The sequence below is a fragment of the Typha angustifolia genome, chromosome 7 (genome assembly GCF_048772165.1).
Source record: "Typha angustifolia cultivar Huaian chromosome 7, ASM4877216v1, whole genome shotgun sequence".
Taxonomy (NCBI): Eukaryota; Viridiplantae; Streptophyta; class Magnoliopsida; order Poales; family Typhaceae; genus Typha; species Typha angustifolia.
In genome coordinates, this window is record NC_133245.1 from 9,934,089 (window position 1) to 9,961,473 (window position 27,385).

General features: G+C 35.8%; 1 protein-coding gene across 1 annotated transcript; it reads left to right on the plus strand.

Moving 5' to 3' along the window:
* On the plus strand, positions 1–27,385 carry LOC140763239 (probable L-ascorbate peroxidase 3, peroxisomal). The gene is made up of 9 exons (XM_073101330.1): positions 1–343; positions 10,221–10,345; positions 22,730–22,779; positions 25,351–25,416; positions 25,497–25,545; positions 26,107–26,189; positions 26,291–26,370; positions 26,491–26,593; positions 27,000–27,385. Exons 1-9 carry the CDS (start codon positions 231–233, stop codon positions 27,201–27,203), a joined length of 873 nt encoding a protein of 290 aa, XP_072957431.1. The 5' UTR covers positions 1–230; the 3' UTR covers positions 27,204–27,385.

A 27,385-nucleotide genomic window follows, 5' to 3' on the forward strand; every position in this document is an offset into this window, starting at 1 on the left:
GGAGCAGCCGAGAGAATTCGTGCAATCTCTCTGTCTCTCATTCTCTAGAGAAATCCTTTGCTTTCTCCACTCCTCGAATCCATTCCTTTCCACAAATTCGTCCTTTGTCTTTCTCATATAAAACGAAGAGCGCATTGCTTCCTTGCTCTACCCTCGTTCTTCCTCTCCGAGCTCTTTAATTAGTTCGAGTTCGAGAGCTACTGCACCGAAAAAGCTCGAGTGGAAGAGTAATGGCAGGTCCAGTGGTGGATGCGGACTATCTTAAGGAGATCGAGAAGGCTCGAAGGGATCTCCGAGCCCTCATCTCCAGTAACAAATGTGCTCCCATCATGCTTCGCCTGGCGTAAGTAGTCGCATCTGTGTAATTTAAATTTCGAGCTTCCGATGCTTCTTGATCGATTTAGGGTTCGTTTGCAATAGTTTTCCAGATTTCTTTTATTCTTCACACTATCTAGGTAGCATCTTTACTGTCCTATAAATAATAATGTTCCTTCTGCTTTATTACCATTGCTTTCTAGTCTTTTCCGGCCATTACCTCAATTTTGTTCCCAACTCTATTATATTTATGGCTATTTTTCTGACAAACATGATAGACATGATTACTCCATTACCCAACAACTTAAAATTTTAAAGTAATTGTTACGACCCTGAGGGAGTGAGATCGCAGCTACGATCGAAGTGGCGAGGGTAGGCCTCTCGGTTAGGCGGGCGGGTGGGGGTACGCACCGTGGAGAAATGAAGGTGGTACTAGGGGGCGGCGAATGATGGATTGCGAGGTGGAAAGTGGCGGCTACAGCTACTCTTAATGCAAGAAAATAATACTTCCTTCAATAATGATTAAGCCAAATGATTCAATAAGAACTATTAATTTCTCTCTCCTAATCGAACGGTTGAGATTAAATGATACCAAATAAAATTAATTGGAAGTACCGGTCACTTTTTTAAATTGTAAGGGTAAATTAATCATATTTTATTTCTCTATTAGCTATCCATTTTTTTATAAAAAATAAAAATAATAATAAATTGGTAGAAGTTGACATTCCTATTAGTAAGGAAACAGTTATAAGAATAAGCAATAAGAAAATATTTAAATTCTAATTTTTTTATCGATTAATGTAGTCACATATGTAAAATACCTTATATACCCTTTAATTTATCCAAGGATGAAAATTATTTTCAATATTTAATTGGTTAGTACGGAGTCTTTGCTCAATGATTAAATGGGGATGTGCACCACATATATAGGCGCCTATCCGACCAGTTAGTGGGCTAACCCAACCAAAGGACTCATGGACCTAAACAAGAGACTAGTGCAATAAAACAAATAACATTAACAAATGATAACTAGGGTCCAACACCCTATTGGCCTAAGCATAGACTTGTGGTGTCGGCTTGAGTGGGTCGATCGCTACAATCAACCATGCTTCAGGCCGCCTTAGCCTCAAGATGAGAAATCTAAGTAACGTTGCATCAAGTCATCCTTTGACTCCTAAGTTAGGTCCATGGCAGTGCTATCAGTCCATTCAGTTAGCACCTGGGTCTCTAACCATCCTCCAACTTGAGTGCGTCTCTTGGCCTATACCTTGAGAGGTGTCGACTCCTCCTCGGTTTCATCTGGTAGATGATTCGTCACTTGCACCTTGGGTCCAAATTGCACCCGCAGAGTAGAGACATGAAAGACAGGGTAAATCCTCATGTCTTTGGGCAAAGCCAAGCGGTAAGCCACCAGCCTAGCCTAACCTTGACCTAGAATGGTCCAAAAGAAACTGTGCGCAACTTGGGATTGGCTATGGTCCACATTGAGGTCTATCTATATGCCTAAAGCTTGACATACACCCTGTCACCAATAGTGAAGGATCGGTCTTGATGCTTCTTGTCATATACTTGTCGTACACGGTTTTGAGCTCGAGTTAGATTCAACTTAAGCCATTTCAAGTGAGCATCTCGATCCACAAGGACCAGATTTGTTGCGGTACTCTCAGTTTTCTTAGTCGGTAAATAACTTGACAAGGTGGGTGGCAGCCTACCATACATGCCTCGAACGGAGTGTCATCAATAGCTGAATGATGGGTAGTATTGTATGCCCACTCTGTTCATGGCAAGTATTGGAGCCATCGCTTCGGTTGCTCTCCTACATAGCAACGCATGTATTGCTTGAAACATTGATTTACTCATTTGGTTTGACCATCCGTCTGTGGGTGGTAAGTTGAACCGAGCTTGAGTTTGGTCCCTTGCAAGTGAGCAAGCTTAGTCGAGAATTTGCTGGTGAAAACAGGGTCTTGGTCAGAGATGATGGTCTGAGGTATGCCATATAATTGAATCACATCATGCACAAAAGCCTCAATGACGAACCAAGCAGTGTAGGGTTGGCCAAGTGTACTGAAATGCGCATAATTGGTGAGTCGGTCGACCACCATCACTACCAGTTGGCCTCGTACCACAGGTAGTCTGTCGATGTAGTCCACCGACACATCCTATCAAATATGCTCTGGTACAAGTAAGGGTTGCAAGAGTAGTGGGTTTAGTGCAGTCTGCCTTAGCGCATTGACATACATTGCACCCATGAATATAGCCTCGAATGTCTCTCTTCATTCCTATCCAATAATAATTAAGTTGAGCATGCTTATTACTCCTCAGCATACCTTCATGCCCTGAGGTGGGGGAGTTATGGAAATAGGCAATCAAATTAGTTTGTATGATTTGGTCCGAGGGCACTTGGATGCGGCCACCGTTCAGCAGCATGCTATCTCAACTGTTGAAGTGCAGTGCAGTCTCCCCTTTTGCTGTCAAATCCAGCAGCTTGGAGAGCTCTTGGTGAGCCTGTGGATGCTCTAATTCAATCCAACAGAGGGAAGGTTGGCCCGAAAAGTGCCACTAGCTTGGAGGTAGTTGATTGGCGCGACAAGACAGTAACTCCATTCTTGCTCCCCTTCTTATAAACTAATTCATAGTCATAGCTAAGCAACTTCGCAAGCCATCGCTACTGAGCAGAGGTGTGTATTTGCTGACCAAGGAGGTAAGGAAAGCTTCACTGGTTGATGCATACAATGAAGCATTAGCCTATGAGGTAGGGCTGCCACTTCTGGATAGCATGCACCAAGGCAAGCATCTCGCACTCGTAGGTGCTGAGCTGGCGTGTCTTATCTGACAAGGCCTTGTTGAGGAATGCGATTGGTCGTCCCTTCAGCATGAGAACCACCCCGAGCTCAGTTCTGGAAGCATCACACTCTACCACGAAGGTTTTGGTGAAGTCAGATAGGCTGAGGACTGGCGTGTTCATCGTGGCCCTCTTTAGCTCCTCAAATGCTACATCGACCTTCTTTCTCTAAGTAAATGTGTTCTTGCAGAAGAGAGAGATCATCGGAGTTGCTATGCTACCATACCCTTCGATAAAACGTCGATAATAGCCTGGAGGGCCAAGGAACTGGTGCAGCTCTCTTAGTGCCTTCGGTCATGGCCACCGCTCCATGGCAGGCACTTTCTTTGGGTCAGCCTCCACTCCTATCGTAGATATGAAATGTCCCAAGTAATTCTGACGTGGCTGCAGCTACGTATACTTGCTTTTCTTGACCTGCAGCCTATGTTCCCTCAGAATGCCCAATACAGAATACAAGGGTTGGAGGTGGTCGACGTACATCCTACTATTGACTTACTGACGAAGTAGCATTCTGAACACGTTGTTCATTAATCCCTAGAACGTAGTAGGGGCATTGGTGAGGCCAAAGGGCATCACCAAAAATTCATAGTGCTCGTCATATGTCCTAAACACTATCTTGTGCACACCTTCGGCTCGCATGCGGATTTGATGATAACACATGCGAACGTCAAGGTTGGTGAAAATGGTTGCACTAGCTAGCTCATCGAGAAGCCCTTCAATGATAGGTATTGGGTAACAGTCTTTGACTATGATCGCATTGAAAGCTCAATAGTCTACACAAAACCGTCACATCCCGTCTTTCTTCTACAAAAGCAGCACTAGTGAGGAGTAGGCGCTATGCCTAGGCTGGACGATACTCTGCTCCATCATCTCGCGGACAAGTCGGGTGACAACCTCTTTCTGCACATGGGGATATAGATAGGGGGTGACTTTGGCTGGTTTGACCCTAGGTTGGATTTCAATCCAGTGGTCCTGAAATAGGTTTGGTGGCAGTTCGCAGAGGGCATCAAAGACCTTTGCAAATTCGTTAAAAGTATTTCCAAGTCAGCCTGTAATGTTTCACCTATCGTCGGCTCAAGCAGCATTGATATGAGCTGCAAGAGCAAGCCGTGGCTCCCTATGTCGAGGAGCTCGTCCATTGCCTCGACCATCCATGGCTTGGAAGGTGGCAGTCGGGGTTGCTCGTTGATACGAACCGACTTAGGGTCGATCAGAATCGCGGACAGTTCTGCATAGTTGAGGGAGAATATTCGTCAAATATTCTCTAGATGCCAGAAAATTACGAAACTAATTAGAATAGTTTTATAACTTTCAGATCTAAGTTTTTGATATTCAGACCCTTCTCAGATTCAGATGATATCGCAGTCTAATCTAGATGACAAACCGACAGTGGTGTAGGTGACGGGTGAGGTTTAGCTTGTAGAAGATAATGGAGATGGCGTCGATGGTGGATGATGATGGTAGTGGTTAGATAGATTGATAGTTCAGAGGAGAAGGGAGAAAAGTAGGCTTGCCCTACAGGATTAGGGGGGTCGGTGGACGAGGGAGATTAGAAGTTAGACGATACCGTTTTGATAGGAGAGATGGTGTTGGTTGGTAAAAAGGGAGGAGGGAGATTGAGGCCGGCGGCGAAGTTGAGATAGGAGATACTAGGATGCAAAACAAAAGCCAATTAATCTTTTATTCATGCATACCTAGGATACAAACCATAAGGCCTTATTTATAGAGATTAAATCTAAATAGTTCTAAACAACTTAACTAAATTAGTCTTTATTATTTTCTCGTATTAACCCTTCATTTTTCCGTAGATAGATGCTGAATCTAAGGAAATTCCGAATATGAATATCCCGCGAATATGTTTTCGAAACTGCGCAGAGATGGATTTAGTTAATTAAATAAATTTCTAACCTATTAAGACTCTAAATAAATCAAATAAGCTGATAAGATAACTAGACTTAATCCATTGAGCCTAATATCCCTTTGATGTGATCCGAGCTAACCTGGTTCGCATCACTCCTCTGCATTCGAGCCAAACGCTCCAATCATCGGCTTGAAAGTCCATCAATAGGCTACCGAAGTCATAGTGATCGGTCCTAGCCCCTATAGCCACTAAATACCTAGGACCAAGTTGGCCCCTTTGAGCCCAAGAGGGTACAAGTTGAGCTTGAATTCATGCCCTTAGATCTGAACCTTGATAGCGTCACATCATCCCTCAGCCCACAAGATCGTTCTGTCACAATAGTTACGTCAAATCTGACGGTAGGGCTCACCCACAACTTGAGTTCGCACACCACTCGCACCTTTATGAAGTTATATGTGCTGCCCAAGTTGATGAGAATTTTGACTCAAGACTTCTTGACAATGCCCTTTACTTGAAGTGTGCACAATGCCCTTGCTCCTCATACTCAATCGGCTTATCCTCGTAAGTCGTGTCCTCCTAGGGCTCAACGGTGTCATCATCCCCTACATCCAAAAACATTATTGTAGTGAGTTGTCTTTTGCATTTATGTCTAGGGGTGAAATTCTCATCGGAATAAAAGCATAGCCACTTGGATCAATGGCCAACAACCTCGGCTAGAGTAAGGCGGTGCCTATTGCCTCCTTGGGGTACTTGATCATATGTGCTCTCAATAGAGAACACCACTGCTCGTGGTTGTGTCGACTCCACACCTATAGTTCGATTGAGGGTCCACCAACCCTAGGGGTGCGCCAAACCAGCTCGGGTTGGTGTATATCGGGCTAGTTTGCAGCTGTCAGAGCTTCTCTTCCATCATGACAGCATATAAGAAAGACTCATGTAGTGTAGCAAGCCGCATGGCCTTCATCTTGGCTTACACATCATACTTCAACCCACCGATGAAGTTGCTCTTTAGTTGCAAGTTGCTGTATACCTGATTGCGATTAGGTAAGTGCTCAAACTCTTGATAGGTGTGCACCATCATTTGTTTGTGGAGTTGCTTCAAAGCTTCCTAAAAGTCTTCATATTCCGTCGGCCCGAACCATTCACGCATGGCTGTAGAGAAATCAGCACAGTTGGTGAATGGAGAAGTACGGTTAGCTGACTCGTACTAGTCACCTATGACATCCTCTAGGTGAAACGAAGCTAGGTTCACTTGATGCATTAGCATGCCAATGGTAGGTAAAGAACCATTCCGCTCGACGTAGCCAGTCGGATGTTTGAGCTTGAACCCTTGCAACTGGCCTTTCATCATTGCTTTTGGGGTTTCACACTCATTGCGAATCAGACCAAGGCCGGTGTGGAGGGAAGGTGGTGCATCATTACTCCACAGGTTAGGGTTCAAGTGGGGTCCTTCATGTTACCTAACCTCGATACACTAGGATTAATCTATAGTTCGGGTTTAGATTCACTTTAACCAAGATTGCAAAACTCGGTACCGAGAGCGGGATTGGCCGTAAGAAAAAATAATACGTTCGGTCGCTCGTATTGAATCGTACTATTTTTAATTACGTAAAAGTCTAAATATTATTTAAAATGTAGAAATATTTCTAAAAATTTATAAAAAATAACAGAAAAATAAGTCATATATGAACTTTAAAAACTTAAGAAGAAAGTCACTTAAAACTATAATAAATTTTGATTTAAATTAGACAAATTTTTATACTCATAAATTATTACTACAAAACAACATGAAGAGAGAGATATCTCTTCTCTATTGTTCTATAGCAATAAGAAAAGAGGAGTTAAAAAGTAGGTAAGAAAGAAGGAAAAAAAAAAACTCATCCAAGTTCATCAAAGTGTGGACTAACCAAAGGAGCTCATCGGAATGGCCACGAAATAAACTCGATGAAGTATGAGAGTGAGAAGAGAGTGTGTGTGAGAGATAGAGTAAAAATTGAAAATTTGAAAAAAAAATAGTTGATGACATCAATTATTAATATCTCCTAGCTTAGATACATTTAAATTTGACCTAAATCTTAAAAAAAATTAATATTAACTGATATTATTGTTTTCAGTCGATACAGCTAAGTTTCGACAGATAAGGCCGAGACAGATTGGCCAAAATTGGCCAATACCGGCCAAAACTAGCCAAATTGGACCGAAAGCGATCTGATTTGGATCGGTTATGGTCGATCCCAATCTGGATCGGCCGATCCGACTCGAGATTGGCCGATTTTGGGATCCATGACCTTAACACGATCTAGGTTCATTGTGAGTCGGAGCAAACCATGATGCACCCGATCCTAGGGTTTGGCCCATGGTTACCCCTTGGATCGTGTGCGTGCCAACTATCCATTGCGTCCATGAGGGCGAACGGTGATCTTTGGGGCACGGGCCCTAGTGTTTGGCCTGTGGTCACCCCTTGGATTGTGCGCCCTCCTTGAGGTGCTGCTGGGCTTCTTGCGGCGTCGTCGTAGGAGTTAGCACTGCTGGTGGTGTCGCGGTCTCCTGCATGGGTGTGGTTGGTATTCCTTGCCTCTATCTTCTCTTTCAGTGCGTGGAATATCATCATCATGTTAGTGCGCACAGCAGTAAGATGTTGATCTAGAACTGTCACGATCTCTCCCATCGAAGAGAATTCCTCCGCCGCGAGTAGGTTGTCCTCAGTGTGGAAGCTGCTAGGTCTCAACACCAGTTCCATCCATAGATCCCAGTTTTGGCCAATCCTGATCTAGGCTAGTTTTGGCACTGTAGCGTTGCAACAGGAGGCAGCAGTAGCCTACTGCAGAGAGAGAGATAGGAGAGAGAAAAATAGATTTTTAGGCTTTATATATGAGTAATTATTATTTTCTTATTTTCTTGTAATTTTTTCAAAATTTTTAGAAATTTCTCAATATTTTTAAATAATATTTTGAATTTTATTTAATTAAAATAGTCCGTTACGATACAGACGACCGATACGGCCGATACGTATTGTTTTTTCAAACGGCCAATCCTGATTTCGATACCGATACCGATTTTTGTATCCTTGGTTCCATCATTATCTCTCCTTCTATGTGCTCAGCCATTGCTCTTGTCTAATGTTCGAGGAACTTTGGCTTTGATACAAAAGTGTTAAAACCTTGAGGGAGTGGGACCACAGCTAGGATCAAAAATTGGGAGGTAGCCCTCTCGATTAGGTTGAGACGTTGGTAGCAAGGAGCAAGAGCTACTTCTAATGCAAGAAAATAGTACTTTTTCAATAATGATTAAAGGGGGATTTACACCACATGTATAGATGGTTATCCGACTAAATAGTGGGCTAACTTGACCAATGGACTCATGGACCTAAACAAGAGAGGGTCCGACACCCTGCTGGCCTCAGCATAGACTCGTGGTGTCGACCTGAGTGGGTAGGGTCGCTATAGTAATGGATGAGTTAACATGATATCACAGGCAACTTTTCTGGGGGTTTTAAGTTCAAATTTTGTTTAACCCCATCTAATCATTATCCTCTATCATTTATTTTATGTGCATTGTTGAAGGCCATACACCTTATTGTCTTTCATCTAATCAATGTGTGGTGCATATAGGAGTCACACATGAGTATGATATGAATTAGATTGTTGAACTTAAGCTTAGTTTTTTTTGTCTTTTCTCTTCCTCACTTTTAGGGCACTATATGATTACTTCTTCCTCCTATGCAAATTAGATTCGATAAAAGAAAAGGAAGATCTTCTCCTCTTGCTCCTCTCTTCTTTTCCACACATTAAGTATAGCTTGAGTTAGCATTTCATTTGGTTATAGCTTAGATTTTTATTTAGGCATAACTTCAGTTAGCATTTCATTTGGTTATAGATTAGATTTTTATTTAGGCATAGCTTGGGATTTTGGTTCTTATATAGAGAACCTCTCTTCTAGTTCACATAAAAATTGAAATGTTCTGTGTTCTTAGTTGGGATGAATTTGATAATCTGATTTCAGTTGGGTATAGGTTGAGTTGGTGTTGGATTGGGTTGGGTTAGGTTGGGTTGGGTTGGGTTGAGTTGGATTGGGTTAGATTGGGTTTGGTTAAGTTGAATATAGGTTAGATATATATAACTTAGTTGAGAATGTTCTCATAATTTTTCTAGTATAGTTAACTTAACTTTAGGGTTTGATTAAGTATAGTTAACAGATTTAGTTGCAGGGTGTTTTCTGTACTTATTTATTAAATCATAGGGTTCAATTTACAAATAGTGAAAATATAGGGTGTAAACCGTAATTTTATTAAAAGACAGTGTCATATACAAATTTCCCTAAATTAAAATAGAATCAACATTCTTTGCGATGTTGATATGTTGCTATCTTTATATTTTTCTATAGACACCAGCAACTTTTCAAGAATCTCTTGTTATGTGTACTTGGTGAATTTGTTGAGTATTAGTCTCAACATCACCACTGTTTTTACGGTTATATAGTATAGAGATTTTATTAAGGTAGTAGGAGATAGGATGACCATACATACTCTCAAAAGGTGACTTTCCAATAGATCTATTGATGGAACTATTGTAAGCAAATTCAGCTTGAGGAAGAACTAAATCCCACTAAGAGATTTCTCCCCTACTAAACACTTCAACAGATTTTCCAATGATTGATTAACCAATTCAGTTTAACCATCTGCTTGAGGATGATAAACTACTGTATTGTAATTTAGTTCCTAGTTTAGGCCATAATGTTGCCAAAAAATGACTCAAAATGTTTATATTGCTATCTAAAGTAAATTTTGTCCCTGTTAAGCATAAATCGATAACTTGGCTGATATGGATTGAAGTAGGATTTCTGCTTTTAGGATCCACATTAGGCTTTCGATGTACATAAGATTGCTCACTGTCATGCATCGATATGTTTCCATTTAATACATCAATTGAAAGATACTATTCAAAAATATGAATTTGTGAAAATAAAATGCTTTCATGAAGATCTATGTAGCTTTTCTTGTTTTCTTTCCTCTTTTTTATTTCCTCCAATGCCATCTTCTGCAATGAAAAAGCACAATGTACGATTTGGAAAAGTGAATATCAACTAATGCAGTTGCAGCCTATATTATTTATTCCAACTACAATTTGTTCTTGCAGTATTTATAAGAATATTGTTGCTTATCTACTTCCCAAAGAAGGTAAACTATTATCATGTATGATGCAGATGGCATGATGCTGGAACTTATGATGTGAAAACAAAAACAGGTGGTCCAAATGGTTCAATCAGGCTTATGGCAGAGTATAGCCATGGTTCCAATTCTGGGCTTAAAATTGCTATTGATCTCTTAGGTTAGTTACACTCAACCTGACAAATTTGTTGTCATTTTCTATACCAATGGTTACCTCCTCTGAAATATGTCATAGGAGAAGGGACATTTATCATGGAATTGATTAATTTCCCATGTTTTTGTTGCTTGCATTTTTAATCATCAACGTATTATGTGCTCATTTAACCATTTTCCTGCTAGCTTATATATATAGGTGGCTTGCAGCAATAGAAAAGCTAGTGCATTTTTGCTTTTAGAGGTCAGATCCACTTTTTGTTTCCTTTGCAAGGTAAATCATTTTCACTGTCTTTCACAAACTACCATTCTATTAAGATGAGAGAGGAAAGAAATATGATATGCATTTAATGCACCGTACAACTGATTGGACATCTAGGTTCTTGGACAATAAGTAAAAATTTTCTTTTTCCCTGTCACACATCAATTCATAATTATGATTAGTCATGTACCTCAATAGGCTTGAAATACATGGAGCCTTAATAATAACTATTCAACTCCATATTGTAAAGAACTTAACATTTATTCAATAACTCTAATTCAAAAGAATCCTAAAGGAGTAAAATTATACAATTAAAGTTTTCCAAATGAAACTAAGGCAACAAATAGTTTCTAAAATTTAAAACTAAAACCACTACTACAACTAAAGATAGAAAGGCTAAAATCCTAAATGGAGGTAAATAATTCCCAGTGTGCCATGACCATCATTATCTAAAATATCAAGCTCAGTGGGTGAATCCACCCAAAAGCTAGTAAAACCAAAATTTATATGATATGATACAAAAACCAAAACTAAAAAATTTAATAATAACCAACATGCCTACAATGTAAATAATAAGTATCGGTAACAATGTTGTAACTAATAAGATGATAATATGCTCAATAATGCCAACCGTCTTATTTTGGGATTGTCCCAGTAGATCCACATAACTAAAGTTAACTCAAGATGGCACTCCGATCTTTTCTCGTAGTTGATTCAATTAGAGTCACCAAGAGGTGTATGTCCTTTTTACTAACCATTAAGAGATTACGGTCACCTTAGGGAGATTTAAAGACTAGCTTGAGATTGTTCTCTAACCCATTAGAGTCACAAATTATGGATTGATTAAGAACAGGTATGTTCCTTAGATTTAAAGGTAGATTTGAGTCATCATAGGGAGATGCATAAAAAATATCTAACCTAGGTCTGTTTTCATAGTCCTACCTATTCACAACCAATGTTCCATTAACTACTCATGGTCAACATATTTGTTTTTTACACGTAGTATAACAATGCATAAACATTAACATTTCATGAATTATAATATTGCACAAAAAAGAATATAGCATGAAGATAATCATAATGCACAATTATAATATTGTATGAACAATAAAATCGAATTATGAAATATGAGAAGATAAATATATAAGTGATCCTTTCACTTGAGGTCCATGTGGAAAAGTCCAAATTAATGATTCAGGGGTGAGGAAAAATCCTCACTTTTAGTAATAAGCATTTTATACATTAATTTAATAATAAATAAAATTTCTCGAATTAGACTCAATTTTAATCTCTTATTTGGGTTGGATTGAAATCCAAATATGTAGGCTAGACTGTCCACTAGTTCATCGCCCATCCACCACCAAACCAAGACAGGCCAAAGCCCAACCTAACCAAGTCAGGTTGGCCTGCAACCCACCCCAACCCCCAAGGTAGGTTAGGTTATAGCCTGACCTAACCAAATTGCTCACTGAAAGATGGGATCAAGCACCACTCTCCTTCCTTAATGGAGGTCATAGTGACCACCACCTCCAACCCTTGCTGGTGATGGGAAAGATGGCTAAACTACCACATCGATGGTAAAAAGAGAGAAAGAAAGAGGAAAGGATTTGTCGACGGCGGACAATCCAAGCTCCATGTCCAGCGGCCATAGAGATTGCCATTTCAATGTTCTGAACTAAGAAATCCCCAACCAAAAGCATCAACAGAATCCTCACAATAAGAGAAATGCAATGTTTTGAAAGACGGCCGCGGATGGCGAACGGTCACCCCACCGCCTAGTGCCTAGGCGAAAGGCAGGTGATAAGGCGGTCTAGCATTTTTAATATAAAAAAATAATAAATAAATAAATAAACATATATAATATACATAATCACAATTCACAACCATAATAACATAAATACATAAATAGCAACAAATTCTAAACCAAAATACTAAATAACATAATAACAATTCACAACCATAATAACATAATCACAATTCACAACTATAATAATATAAATACATAATCAAAGATTCAAAATTATCACAACCATAAGTTCCTAGCAACAAGTTCACAATCATAACAAATAATATGATAAAAAATATCAAAATCATAAGGTCCATAACAAATAACATATAATCAAAATTATCAAGTTCATAACAACTTCACAACTATAACATAAAGGCCATCTTCTAATATTCTTCACAATCTATGGGAGAAGCTTCATCTACCAAAAGATTATCATTAGAATCATCATCAAACTCTAGTTCAACATCATCCTCATCATCTATTTCTTCATTTGACTAATTAATTGCTCATCTAGAGAAGTGGAAGGAGTACTACAAGTAGTAGCATGAGTAGATTTAGTGCACCTCATTGATCTTAAATATTCTTCGGCTCCTGATGCTTCTATCACCATCTCCTAAGTTAATCCTTCACCTGGAAAGATCTCTTGCTCTATATGATTATTATCCAGCCATTTCCTTGCATTATTTTTTTCTTTTGAAACAACTGGATCCTTCTCTTTCGCTATCTTTCGATCCTTCATTCTTGCATTAAATTGTACATAAACAAGATCATTTAGCCTTTTCACTTCCAATCTATTTCTCTTTGAATGAATCTGAAATCAAAGACCAAATCAATTTGATAATAAAATTCATCAATTTAGCTTAGTCAATATAATGATTAATGATATATTACCCATTCAAAGGAGCTCCAATTTCTTTCATATCCCGAGAAGCTATATGTTAAATTAAGAATCTTAACCGCCATGCATTTCAATTAAAGGGCACCGGCTCCATATACACTCCACCAATAAGCTATAACCTAAAAATTAAAAAGTAACTTAGTAACATACAAAGAATAAAACTGTAAAAGACATGTTTTACACTTTTACTATATATGCTAATTAATAATTATTACTTGGGTTGAATTTATCATTGTTAACTTCTCTTGTTAATCTTGCTAGTCTCCCAAATATCCTAGTGGCATCCTTATATGCTTTCGTCTCCATATTTGAAATGTGAATTTGAATGACTTGACTAAAAACACCATCCATTACATTTAAGTCAGTCTCTATCTCACCAAAATCTCTATAAAAATAGTATGGATTTAAGTAATATACAGTAGCGTGGAGATGTATATCAAGCTTTCTATTTTTGTGTAGTGATCAATTGCATCTAGAAAAGGCTTGGAAGATGTCTCATTATTATTGAAAATATTATTTATTTCTTTCTTGACATCTTTCAACTCACCATATATGAATCCGATTGGTGGCTTTCTTTCACCATCAACAATTCGTAGCAACTTCACCAAAGGAGTGAACACTTTAACTACTAATGACACTTGCCTCCAAAATTGGTTATTGAGAATAGTAGAATAAACCCTCTTTCCTTTCGCAGTTTTTGACCATTTGCAACTTAAAAATTCATCGGAAGTAAACAAAAGCCTTAATTTCTCTTTCTTCTCCAAAAGACTTCGTAATGTGAGAAATGAAGTGGCAAATCTTATAACCCCGGATCTCACGATCTCTCTTTTTTGTGTAAACTGATGCATCAAACTCAACGTTTTGTGATGTCCATAAATGAACACAGTGATTTCCCTTCCGCATTCAATTGAACCTTTAATCCTTTCTTCCTTTGATAGCATCTCTAACATCAAATCTATACAGTAGGCAACACAAGATGTCCAAAATATATATGAATAGTTTTGCTTTAGCAACCGTGCAGCTGCTAAATTAGCAGCAACATTATAAGTCACAACTTGAGGTACATTTTCCTCTCCCACTTTCTTGATATCCTCAACAACAATATTATGGATATATTCACCTGTATGTGAATCTTTAGAACAATTAACTGAACGTAGAAAACTAATCCCTAGCTTACAATTGACATATAAATTCATAATACTTCTTCCTTTTCGATCTGTCCAAGCGTCAATTAAAATGGAGCAGCCATTTTTCTTCCATGCAGCTCTATGGTTCTCCAAATCATCATTTGTTTTAACCACTTGCTTCTTCAAAAGTGGTTCACATAACTCATGCATAATTGCCAGCTTGAACCCTGGACCATACTGACCAACTGCTTCCATCAATACATGAAATGATTTATCAGTAATAGCATTAAAGGGATTGCCACACTTATAAACCTAATGAGCTAAGTATATTAGCACTCTATCTCTTTGTTCTTTTGCAAAAGTATCTTTTATACTTGTCTGTACCGTCTTCCCCCGCTCTCTAATTGAAACTTCTGAATCAATAGATGTGTATTTGTCTAAATGACCTCTACTTCTTGGCCTTTTACTTCCAACTTCTAAAATTTCCGTATCTTCCCTTTTTCCAAATATGTTTACTTCTGCTCTCAATTTTGCTTCCTTTTTTGATTTATCTTCGTTTCTCTTTTTGTTCTCCTCTATATGCTCTTTAATAACTTTTTTTGCCTCATCTGTAGCTTTTGGATAAGGCGCAACATCACCTCTAACATGAGCAATATGCTTCTTGAATCTACTAATTCCTCCCTTAGTAACCTTCCGATAAAATCTACATTTCATCGTGTTGGCATCAATTTTATTTGGAAGATATCCATATTGCCATCCTGGATCATTGGAGCCAACAGGCACAAAAAATTTAGATGAAGTTGACCCAACCATAGATGGTGTTTGAGAGGAATTAGTGGTCATATCTGACTACCTGTATTCTGTAATGAAATTGGGCAAAAAACAAATATGATTGATAATTCACATTTCATATTTAAAAACAGTAATTAATTATTGTTTTATCTCCTCTAGTAAAATAGATAATTAGATATTTACTAATTATTGATTACTAATTTACTCTCTAGTTAATTCTTAATAACTTAATCCAGTAATTCACTAATTCAAGAGAAATGTTAGAAACAAATTAATACTAAAAGTTAACTCACTATTAAATATTAATCAATATTCTTAATTTCTGAATTAATTAGAGGAATTAAGTAATAAAAAACAGAGAAAAACATATTATCAGACAATTACTGAATTAATTTCTGAATTAAGTAATTAACAATCTTAATTAACAGAATCAGAGAAAAAATAAAGGAAATGAGGAATTAAGTAATAAGAAATAGAGAAAAACTGAAAAACTTATTATCAAATAATTACTAAATTAATTTCTGAATTAAATAATTAACAATCTTTAACAGATTAACTAATTAACATTCAAGTATTCAACAGATTAGCAGAATAGCAGATAACTACTTCAATTAATTTCTAAATTAACTAGAGGAATTAGTAATAAGAAACACTGAAACAAAGAAAAACTGAAAAATATATTATTAGATAATTACTAAATTAATTTCTGAATTAAATAATTAACAATCATTAACAGATTAAGTGATTAACTAATTAACGAACATATTATCATTATTATTAGATAATCACTAAGTCACTAACAAATTAAGATTTAACTATTTTAGACAGAATTGAAAATTAAAAAAAATTAAAAATACTTCGGTGTGAAACAAAGTGAAACTGTGAGAGAGGAGAGTGTGAGAGAGAGAGAGAGTGAGAGAGTTAAAGAGAGTGAGATTGTGAGAGTGAGAGAGGCCCATACCTTTGCAGTCGATCGTGGAGCGAATATTGCCGCAAGCCAGAGAGAGGTGCAACGAGAGCGGGCGCAGCGAGAGAGAGAGGGTGCAACGAGAGAGAGAAGGCGCACCGAGAGAGGGCGTAGCGAGAAAGGGATTAGGGATTTAGGGATTTTAGCGAGAGAGAGAGAGGGCACAGCGAGCAGCGAGAGAGAGAGAGAGAAAAGCATTTTATATTAATGATTAATGGTTAGTTTTTTTAGTGGATATTGGATAATCCGATTCGCTATAGAAAAACCCAATAAGGCGGGTTTGGCGAGCCGAACCGCCAACTCGCCTTATCCCGCTGCATGGCCCGCTAGTGCCTTTTAGCGCTCAGGCAGCCCGCTAAGGCGGCAGACCGCCTTCTACGAGTGCTAGGCAGAATGGCGAGGCGGCCGATGCGCCGCCTCGTCATGTAGGCCACCTTTTCCGCTTTTCAATACACTGGAGAAATGTGTCCGGGAGGTCGGACGTAGTGAACGCCAATAGTGTCAGTCAAATGCAAGCCTAAATCTCGGTGATGGGAGGCTATATAGTGTAGCCTCCCTTGAAAACTTGGAAAAACCATAAAAGTCACCTATTGTTTCGGTGCGCTGTGGCGGCAACCTGAAGACATTGACCGATAGAATTCACTGATAAGGCCAAAGAAATAAAAATGAGGTTATCCAACTAACCAAGATTTCTAGTATCGGGATCTGGATCAGCGGTCCAGAAAAGAGATACGTATCAGCCGTATCAGCCATTTATCATACTATTTTTTAATTACGTAAAATTCTAAATATTATTTAAAATTTTAAAAAAAATTTAAAATTTTTAAAAAAATGATAAGAAAATAAGAAAATAAAAATTATTCACATATGAAGCTTAAAAACTTAAAAAATATATTAACTTATTCAAAATTCAAAACTTTGACAAATACCGAGATGGCTCTTGTAAATTTCTGTGGTCTTCATTATCATATCATAAGTTTGTAAATAATGATGCATAGGACCTGGTGCTCCAAAAAATTAATTTTATGATATTAATCATATCGTATGGATCTTATTGTGTGATTTGTGTCTGAGAAAATAATAATCACCATATGAATTGTGTCTGAGGATACTGAGGATAATAAGCAATGTATGAATCTTGTGATGGCTTCAAACAATAAATACTCGGGGCACCTTAATTATAAGGAACAACATCCTTATTTTCTATCTTCAATCCTCATGCTTTCTTGACTTTTCTTAGTAAATGTAGATGGGACAATCTCACCATCAAGTATATAGTCAAGACTATTACTAGTACTAGCAGGTATACTATCTCTTCCTACCGAATGAATTGTACTAGCCTCTACCCTCTTTGTAGTCAATCTAATATCTCATCTAATCATGAGTTATCTCTATCATCTAATAATTTGTCATTTACTTCTCTGATCTACAGAGTCAAGGAGTCTTCTTCATCAAAAAACATAATTTAGATCAATCAGCCGTTCATTTTCTACTTTTTAAAATTTTTTCTCTTAATCTCATATTATAATAATAAAAAATTAACTTCTTTAATCTTTTCATTGTCAATTAGTTACGTGTTTTGGTGTGGATTAAGAAGTTAAATTTCTTTCATACTGTGATGAAGATAATTTAACTTAAAATCATCTTTGCTATTAGTGTTAAATTTAGTGCTTCTAAATAGATCACTATTCAACTGGAGTGTTATTAGATATAACTACAGTAACTTTAGCAACACTGAATTGCCCAGCTCTCAATTTATATTTCTCCATCTGAAATTAGAAATATATTATTGACATTATTATATATATTTAATAAGAAACTAATTATATTGAAAGTTAAAATTTAAAACAAATATAATAAAATTATTTAATTTAATCATAACTTACTTCTTTATTGTTAAGGACTTGTTTATGAATGTTGAGCTTAAGCCTGCTGATTATCTTACTAACCCCTAAACAAGACTTCAAAATTATTATTGACATTTATAAATAATTAAAATCTTGGATTAAGAAAATGCTCTTTAGAAATTTAAAATTTAAAATTTAAAATTTAAAATTTGTAAGCATTCAAGTTGTTAAATATTTATACATAAAAGTAAGTAAATTAAAAGCATGAGCATGTCTACCAGCAACATGTATATCTCTATGTAATTATTTTTTTCATCTGAAATCAATCATCTTCTAACACTCCCTATAATTTTTGTCCATATTTTTATTTATTAATTTTTTTGCTATGTCTATTACCTCATATAAGAAACCCATCTTAGACTTGTCATCACTATTTATAAGTCATAATAATTTGACAAGAAGCTCAAATACTGCGGTTTGTAATATCATCCTAAATGTATTTTCAAGAACCATATTTTTTAAAGTTTCACCTAAAGTTTTATCTTTAGGTTTCATATTTTTAATTTAATATAGACTACTCCTGTTATGTAAACATCCGCATAATATCACTCTTGTAGCTCGTGATATTTTCTAATGCTAAAAAATAAGTGACAAATCTAGTGATGCTAGGTCTAATGATCTCTCTACCACCAGTCATCTGTTTAAGTAAATTAAGAACCTAATCATGGTTGTATATAAAATTTGTCAACCTCTAACATTTATATATAGCTACGTCAATTTTAGGTTCTTTTGCAATATCCTCTAATATGAGATCAATATAATGTGCAACACATGACGTCTAATATAAATAAGGTATCTTTATCATAAATAAATTTCTAGCAGCTTTATAATTGGCCTTATTATTAGTGACCACTTAGACTATTCTTTTTTCACTATTTTTTTGTATCACCTCATCTATCAATCGACAAATATAATTTGCACTTTTGAAATGAGCAATAGTATCCACAAACTTTAAAAATATTATTCACATGCTTGTGTACACTAAGAAATTAATTATACGTATTTTGTTTTGTGTACCCATCACACATTAGTATACAACCAAATTCATCTCAATACTATCTAAATGTCTTAATGTAAGTGCGAAGCTCATCTACCTCTAAGTCAAGATATTTAGTAGCAATATCATTTGAACTAGAAGATGAGACACTAGACTTTATTAATTGTATAGCATCTACTATAGTATAATAATAAGGACTATCAGCTATTAAAAGGAATATAGTTGTAAAAGAAAAATTTAGAGATAATCTTACTAATGTGCTTCTTTACATTTTTAATTCCTTTGGAAATTGTTTTGACAGAAGTCTATGTACGACTCCCTTTTTCTAAAGATATGCATCCATTGGTCTAATATTTCTAAAGATATGCAAGCTACTATATTTTCTTGCCTTCTTGCTATATGTTATTTCAGACGGCTGACATTACCACTCATTTTCTTTTCATACTAGTTGTATTTAACACGTCTTTTATCTTGTCCAATAATGTTGCAATATTTTTACCCGATATTGGTACCATGTGACTTCTCTTTTGGAGTCAATTTAATTTTTAATTTTTCATTGTAACTCTATAAGTAAACATAAACAAAAATCAAAATAAAATATAAAATAATTTAAAATTTAAGAAAATAAAACCCTCTCAATTTTTTTTCTGATTTTTTATTCTCCGATCCTTCTATCCTCTCTTTCCCTCCCCCCTCTCTTAAACCTTGAAAGTGGTGAGAAAGAAGAGAAAAAGAGAGAAAAAGAGAAGAGAGAGAGAGTAAGAGATGGCTGGTGGGGACATCAATTATTGATGTCCCCCAAGTCGGATTCAACCCATCCTAGCTCGGGCGGGATAGACCGAAATTGGAAACCGTTCTACTAAAACTCTGTTAAACTAAAATTAACTTCGAGAGGTGGAGGACTCACTAACAGTTTGATTGATTGGTTCCATTTACTCAACGATGCTCAAATGGCTGATCCCAACGATGGCGACTTCGAATGGGAAAGGAGGAAGAAAAGGAATAAGATGAAGAAGAAGGTGATGACGACATAGCCTGGAGGAGGACCAATCCTAGGGTTTCATAAAGGAAGAGCAGTAAGATGAGTATAACTTCTCCTGATGAATTTGCTAGGAAAATCGCATTCAAACTCATCTTCGAGAGGGAGAAGGAGAAGCATTGTAGTGCATGCACCTAGCAAGTGTGCCCAATATTTTTGTTTCTTTTTGGATATTACATTCCCCTTCCTCTGGCCAATTGGAAAGAAAAATCGAGTACAAAATTAATGTATTACATTATGTTATGTTAACTAGTTAACTAATAGCAAAATACATTTTAACAAGAGCGGAGTACCCTGTAATAATAACATAATATATTCTAATAACCGTAGAATACTTTATAATAAAAGTGAAATACCTTCTAGCAATAGCACAATACCTTCTCTTTGGGGGGATTAGATATCTTTATGTGACATGAACTATTACATAACTTAGAAATACGTCGGAAAAACTTTTTGACATAAAAAAAATGATAGAAACTAATCTATTTGGGTGGAGATTAGATACTCCAAGTGCTCAGCACTTTTACATAACTTAGGAATATCTTCTCGCGAATGTTTGTCAGATCTATTTTGTAGTTAAATCAGTGTGATATGTGAATGTAGATATCATGATTGTAAAGAATTATGTTTTATGGAATATGAAGATATAATTGTGGAACTAAAAGAGAGAAACAACACAATACATGGAATAGTTGTGGAATAGAGTTATAGCTATGGAACTAAAAGAGAGAAACAACACAATACGTCAAATAATTGCGGAACAAGAAAGTAACTTTGTAATTAAAAGAGAGAAATAATGTAATACGTAGAATAATTGCAGAGTAGTGAGATATATCTGTGGAACTAAAAGAGAGAAACAATGTTATACATGGATGAACTGTGGAACATGAAAATATAATTGGTGAACTAAAAGAGAGGAATAGCTTAATATGTGGAATAACTCCGGAACATGGAGATGCAACTAGGAAACTAAAAGAAAAAAACAACGTAATTTATTTGACAATGTATTACATTGATAACTCATGGATTATGTCATAGTTCACAATTTGTTAGTTATATTCTAGTTTATACTTATAATGACTTATAGACTTTGTGTAATAGCAGAATGCGCTACAACATATGTAATAGTAAGGAATTCTAACAAAGAGAAGGAATCTTATATTTTTTTTAGGTTTTACCAATAGGAAGTGAATGAGGGAATGAGAAGGGAAAAAATGGGAGAATGAATTATGAAGAAACTTAATAGGAGAAATATTTGTTTAACAGTATGAAGAACAAAAGGATGAAAGAGGAATGAAGGAGAATTGTGTTTTTTTTTTTCTTTTAGCTGGAGGAAGGAGAAATAATGTTTTAATTATTTTAGAATATCTGCATGTTCAATTGGGTGTAAGAACTGTATTGTAAAACTCTTCTCTTCTTTTCATATAGGCTAAGGGCAGTTTGAAAAAAAAACAATGGAAATTACTTACCAGCTACCATGCAAAGGAAACAAAATGTGGACCTGGCCTCTGAAAACAAAAATTAAGTGGATTACTTTGCAAATTTCCCCTCTATATATATTATCTAACCACTGGAAGTTTAGTTGGAAGTGGCATGCATCCTAAATAAAAATAACTATCTACTTTTTCATCTTTACCCTGGCTATTCTTCATACATTGACTTCTCTGTTTCATTTTATATTATTCAGTAATATTGAATATTATTACTACTAGATAATGAATAATTTCTACTTGGTTAGTTTGTTGGAAATAAGATATGATAATGCAATGCTATTTGCCTAAAGAAAAGCAATTGATCAAGGACATGGAGGATGCCGTGGAAACATTTATTTGTTAATGCTTAATGGTCTTTCAACCATTCAAATAATAGTAAAATGTGTTAATTTTTAAAGTTAATGGTATTGAAGTATTTCTTTTCTTTTTAACAATATTTCATTGATTCTTTGTTGTTTCTCAAGAAGCCCTTTGGCTTCCCAGTATTATTAAAAACATATAATATCTCATAAGGTCCTAACTTTCATGAAATTAGATTTTATTGCCTTCTTATAAATCATCGAGAAAATTGTTCATTTGTAAAGAGTGCCTTTCTCTTTTAAAATCATTCTCTTATTCATTTAGGTGGAGAGGCAGGAGACCTATCACGCAATGTTCATGAGTGATGAAGCTCATTACTTTGCTTTTTCTTTTTAGGTTCCTCCATCACTTTATTAACATGACATTTTACAATCTCGAGGACTTTGCTCTCTTTGATGGGACCTTTTCCATTCATCTTTGTTCACTTTAGAGTATACTTTCCAGAGGATGTCTGCTTTGTGCTCTTTTCTATACTAGTTAAAAAAAGTTTAGTCAATCAACTTAACCTGCATTCATGCTTGATGTATTTATGATTTGAGGTATAATTCCTCTTATTAGATTCTACATCTTTCTTCTGAATTGTTTGCAATTCCAATAAATTACGAACTCTTCTTAAACTAACTATAAGATGGTTATTGATTTAGTTTTGCTAATAGTCCTCATTAGTTGAGTTTATAATACCGCTTTGGTCGGAAACCAGCAAATAAATTTTCACATAGGACGATCTGAAAATTATTTACTCCCTTCTATTCTCTTTCAGAGCCAGCGAAGCAGAAGCATCCTAAGATCACATATGCAGACCTCTATCAGGTAATTATAGCACATTAATTATTGCTGTATCCATTAAGTTTTCATATTAACTTCACACAATATGAATCAAATTTGTAGAATCTGTGTTGAATATTCCCTTGTCGAATTTTTTGAGTTTTGACTCTATGGAATCCAGATTATAATGAGTCTTAAGAAGCTAACTTTTTCTTACTTCACAGAACAATAATGGTTAAAAGGGTAAGAGGCATACTTAAAGATTAAAGAGAAATAAAAAGGAAATTCTAATTACTATAATCAATTGGATAAGAAGAATGTAACTCTGTTAATTTAGTTAAAACTGAGTTTATTTCTAGTCAATATTGTTCTGTCACTATTGGCTCCATGAGAATCTGTCTAAGTAGAGAAAGACATTTATAATAGCTCATGTTGGGGTTCTCTTTGGATAATTCAGAGGCTTGAATCTTTGCTTTGGTTCGTACAAATGGTCCTTGCCCTCTCAGGAGACATTTAAAGATGCATAATCTTTGACTCAGTGAATGTTATCTTTAGGTCCAATTAGCTGCATTAGTCTACTACCAACAATGGGATTACCTGCATTCTTTTCTATGAAGCTTGCTTTAAACTATTCAATTGTAATGATTGCAGTGGAGGGAATACCTATATATCAAATGTTTTGTGAATTCTCTGCTAGCTAAACACTTCAAAGTGCATTTTTTTGCATTGGAACATTCTTATTTTCGTATAGTCCCATTGAGGCAACTAGAAACTGTGGGTATGTTCAAAATATTAGGTCCTTAAGAAAGTAAATGAGCATCTAATTTGAATGTAATTTCCCAGCACATGAATCACATGGAATAGAAAGGTCATTCTAGTGCATGAGGTTCTTATAATGCCAGTGAAGATGCAAGATGTACTCAGTCATTACCTCCATTAGTGAAGACACTGTTACTATAACTCAAACCAATAAAGATACTTTTTTGATCAATAGATATATGAGATCTAGAACACAGTATGGTCAGAACATAGCTGTGCCACTTATCTTGGGTCCGGTTTTTCTCCAAAGGCAACTACAAGATAGTTCTTCCTTTTGTCCTCATTTTGCAGCTGATTGCTCTCATTGGGCCAAGCAATTAGGTATATGGTGTGGAGAGGGAATTTAGCCTATTTATAATAAATCAATGGTCCTATACATTATGGAATGATATTGGATTTAAAAGAGGTCTATCCTAGGCTAGTCAATCACATCACAGAATAAGGTTCTTGTTTGCTAAATAGGAGACCACCCACGGCTTAACCAGATCTCTCAAGATCAATTTATTTAACCCAGCTATACCTATCCATATTTAAATCAATGGTTAAATATATTTTATCCCCCTATATTTATGCTTAAAATCACTTTACCCTCCTATACTTCAAAGAGTCTTAAATCAGTCCTTGTACTTACGATTAAAGTGAGACTATTAATTTTTCCATCCAAATTAACGGAACACTTCTAAAAAATTTCAAAAATTAAATTGCTGGCTGAATTGTCACCATTTTTTATTTTTTTTATAGACATAAATGCTCTTCCTCTTTTATATAAGTATTTCTTTCTCTTTAAAAAATACTCACATATTTATTCTCTTACTTTCTAGATTTTGCTAGCTATATGGTAAGTTTTATTAAACCTGAGATTTTATGAAGTTTAATAGTTATATCACATCTAAAAACTAGAAAAATTGGGTTAAAACTAGAGCCTTTTGGTTATTTGGGTGCTCTTCATTAATTTTGATAGAAAAACTGATAGTTTCACTTTAGTCGTAAGTATAGAGATTAGTTTCAGATTCTTTGAAATATATGATGGTAAAGTAATTTTGGGCATAAGTATATGGAAATAAAATGAATTTTAACCCTTAAATCAACTAATAGAAACCCAACTTTGCAAAATTCAAACAAAGCCAACTCCAACAAAGAGCACAAAATATGGATCGTACTAGGCAAAACCTTCCTAAGCACATGCAATCATTTATACATTAGAGACTGGTGCATAAAAGAATAGAGCTCTCTTATGCAATCTGAAATGGTATCATGATCTTCTCAGAAAATGTATCCCCCACAATTCTACTCATGACAGTCTTCTGGTAATTTCTGCTGACATTCTCCAAAGTAACAAGTAATTTCTTAGTCTTCATTCGCAATCTCATCAGTCAGAAGCTGATCCTCATTTTGAAATTTCTCCAATAGTACTTCCCTGTCATGCTGAAGCCTCAGGAAACATTATCACCATGGTTTAACATGATATGACCTGTCCTCGATCTTTAGAATGAAGCAGTTTAGTTGTCATCAAGAAATCTGATGCATTGTTTGTTATGAAAACGATAAAATTTTAACTCTCATATATTGATTGTACCAAATTACATGATAACCTCAGAAAAAATTTACCTGGTGAATAGATATGTACTTTATTGGGCATGTCTATTTAGCTTCCAATGTTGTCATTCCATTTCTATTTTAATGGAACTTTTCTGCAAAGACATCATTTCAGCTTGAATTTCCAGAATTAAGTTATTGATTGTGTTTCCCCTGTCGGTTTGATTGAAATGAATTTTGTGTTATTAAATAATTTATCAGCTTGCTGGAGTAGTTGCTATAGAAGTTACTGGCGGACCTACTATTGACTTTGTTCCTGGTAGAAAGGTATGTTGACTACCAAATTGCTAATATTATCTGATAGATTAAAGCTTATTACCATAATAGTGATTTTTAATCTATATCAGGATTCATCATCTTGCCCAAAGGAAGGACGACTCCCAGATGCTAACAAAGGTCTATATTTTTGTCAGCACATTTATCCTCAAGATTAAGCTTAGAAGTAATGAAATATCTGGTCTAAAATACTTGGTTTTAGTAGACTTAACACATGGTATATGCTAACTTCTGCAAGAGATTCCCGGTTTCTTGGTCTCTTAAGCACTGAACCTGTGTAGCATAAAACTATTGGCACCCGTAAGAAATAGTTTCTCTTTCTTGTGAAATTAAGTAATTATTGAATAAGTTCTTTTTTTTCTTGTAGAATTGTGTCAACACCATAAAGCCTAATAGCTTTGTCATACTCTTAAGATATTAGTCATTCCTGTTTGCTTGTGAACTTTTAGTACTAGGACAAATGAAGTCTTTCCTGCAGCTTATTATGTTTGTCTTTAGCCCAAGTAGTTTTGCACATCGCTGCTGCTTTAAGTTTGTAACTGATAAATGAGTGAAAATAATCAGACGACATGATTAAATCATCATTTCCTTAAAATGGTCAAAAAGAGAAAAAATATATGCTCACCTATCAGGTTTCTTTCTCACAGTTGGCTTTAATTATTTGTTTTCAATGCTAATTAGGTGCATTGCATCTAAGAGAAGTATTTTACCGGATGGGTCTGTCAGACAAGGATATAGTGGCACTATCTGGTGGTCACACGCTGGTAATTAACATATCATTAATAGCAGTATACATATGTTGATTGTTCTGTTTGGTAATTAGATGTGCTTTCCATAAATCCATGTTTTGTTTTTGCTATTATAGGGGAGGGCTCACAAAGATAGATCAGGATTTGAAGGTGCTTGGACAAGGGATCCTCTCAAATTTGATAACTCATACTTTAAGTAAGATGGGAAACTAACAACTTGATCTATTTTCAAGGCAATATATCCGTCATTGTTAGATATTTAATGAAGTACCTTAGTAGTTTTAATATCTTTCTGCATTATTAATGATACCAATAGACAATTACTGAAAGAGGAAGCAGACGGACTCTTGAAGCTTCCCACAGACAAGGCTTTAGTGCAGGATCCTCAGTTCCGCCCATATGTTGAACTCTATGCAAAGGTACTAGAATTTTGTGCTCTTTGGAGCGGTTATTTTTTCTGTTGGTAACTATAAAAGAAATATAAAACGATTAGGATTTATTCACCTATGGCAGACTAGCAGGTCAATACCATAATTTGCAAATATCCTCCCATTAAAATGTTAAAATCTAGATTTACAAATTTTTCCTTTTCTAGCAACCATTGAAGGGCTACCGTTTTTGACATTGGTGACAGACTGAATTGATCAGTTAATATCTTCTGCATTTCCATTAGCTAACTTCATATAAGCATAAGAGGCACACGCACAAAAACTTGTGAGTTGTGACATTGATGAGTATACTCTTGGGGACACAATGGAGCTATTTATGCAAATAAGATTCTCTATTTTACTTCTATTTGAAGCAACATTCAATTTGTTTGGGCAGGATGAAGATGCCTTTTTCAGTGACTACGCAGAATCGCACAAGAAACTCTCTGAATTGGGCTTTACTCCACCTCGCATTTGTTTGACTAGTAAACCAGAAGTAAAACCTAGTGCCTTATTTGTGCAAGCTGCTGTTGGAGTTGCAGCTGCTGCTGCAGTACTCACTCTGAGTTACTACTATGATGTGCACAAGAACATGTGCTGATTTGATTCAAGACCAACATCAAAAGCCCACACATTCATGGAAGGAGGAAGGAGAAGCAGCTATAGTGAGACTTGGAATGAGTTATTGAGAGATACTGCAGTTTAACGATTAGAGGATGCTCAATGTATATATAATAATAATAGTAATAATAATAATAACAAAGTTCTATAGTCTCAGAATGA

Bases quoted from the DNA above. Each gene is read 5' to 3' on its own strand.
- LOC140763239 (XM_073101330.1), top strand. From the start codon at position 231: ATGGCAGGTCCAGTGGTGGATGCGGACTATCTTAAGGAGATCGAGAAG. The intron at 344-10,220 runs GTAAGTAGTCGC...TGTATGATGCAG, and splicing joins CCCATCATGCTTCGCCTGGC to ATGGCATGATGCTGGAACTT. The intron at 22,780-25,350 runs GTAATTATAGCA...ATAATTTATCAG, and splicing joins CATATGCAGACCTCTATCAG to CTTGCTGGAGTAGTTGCTAT.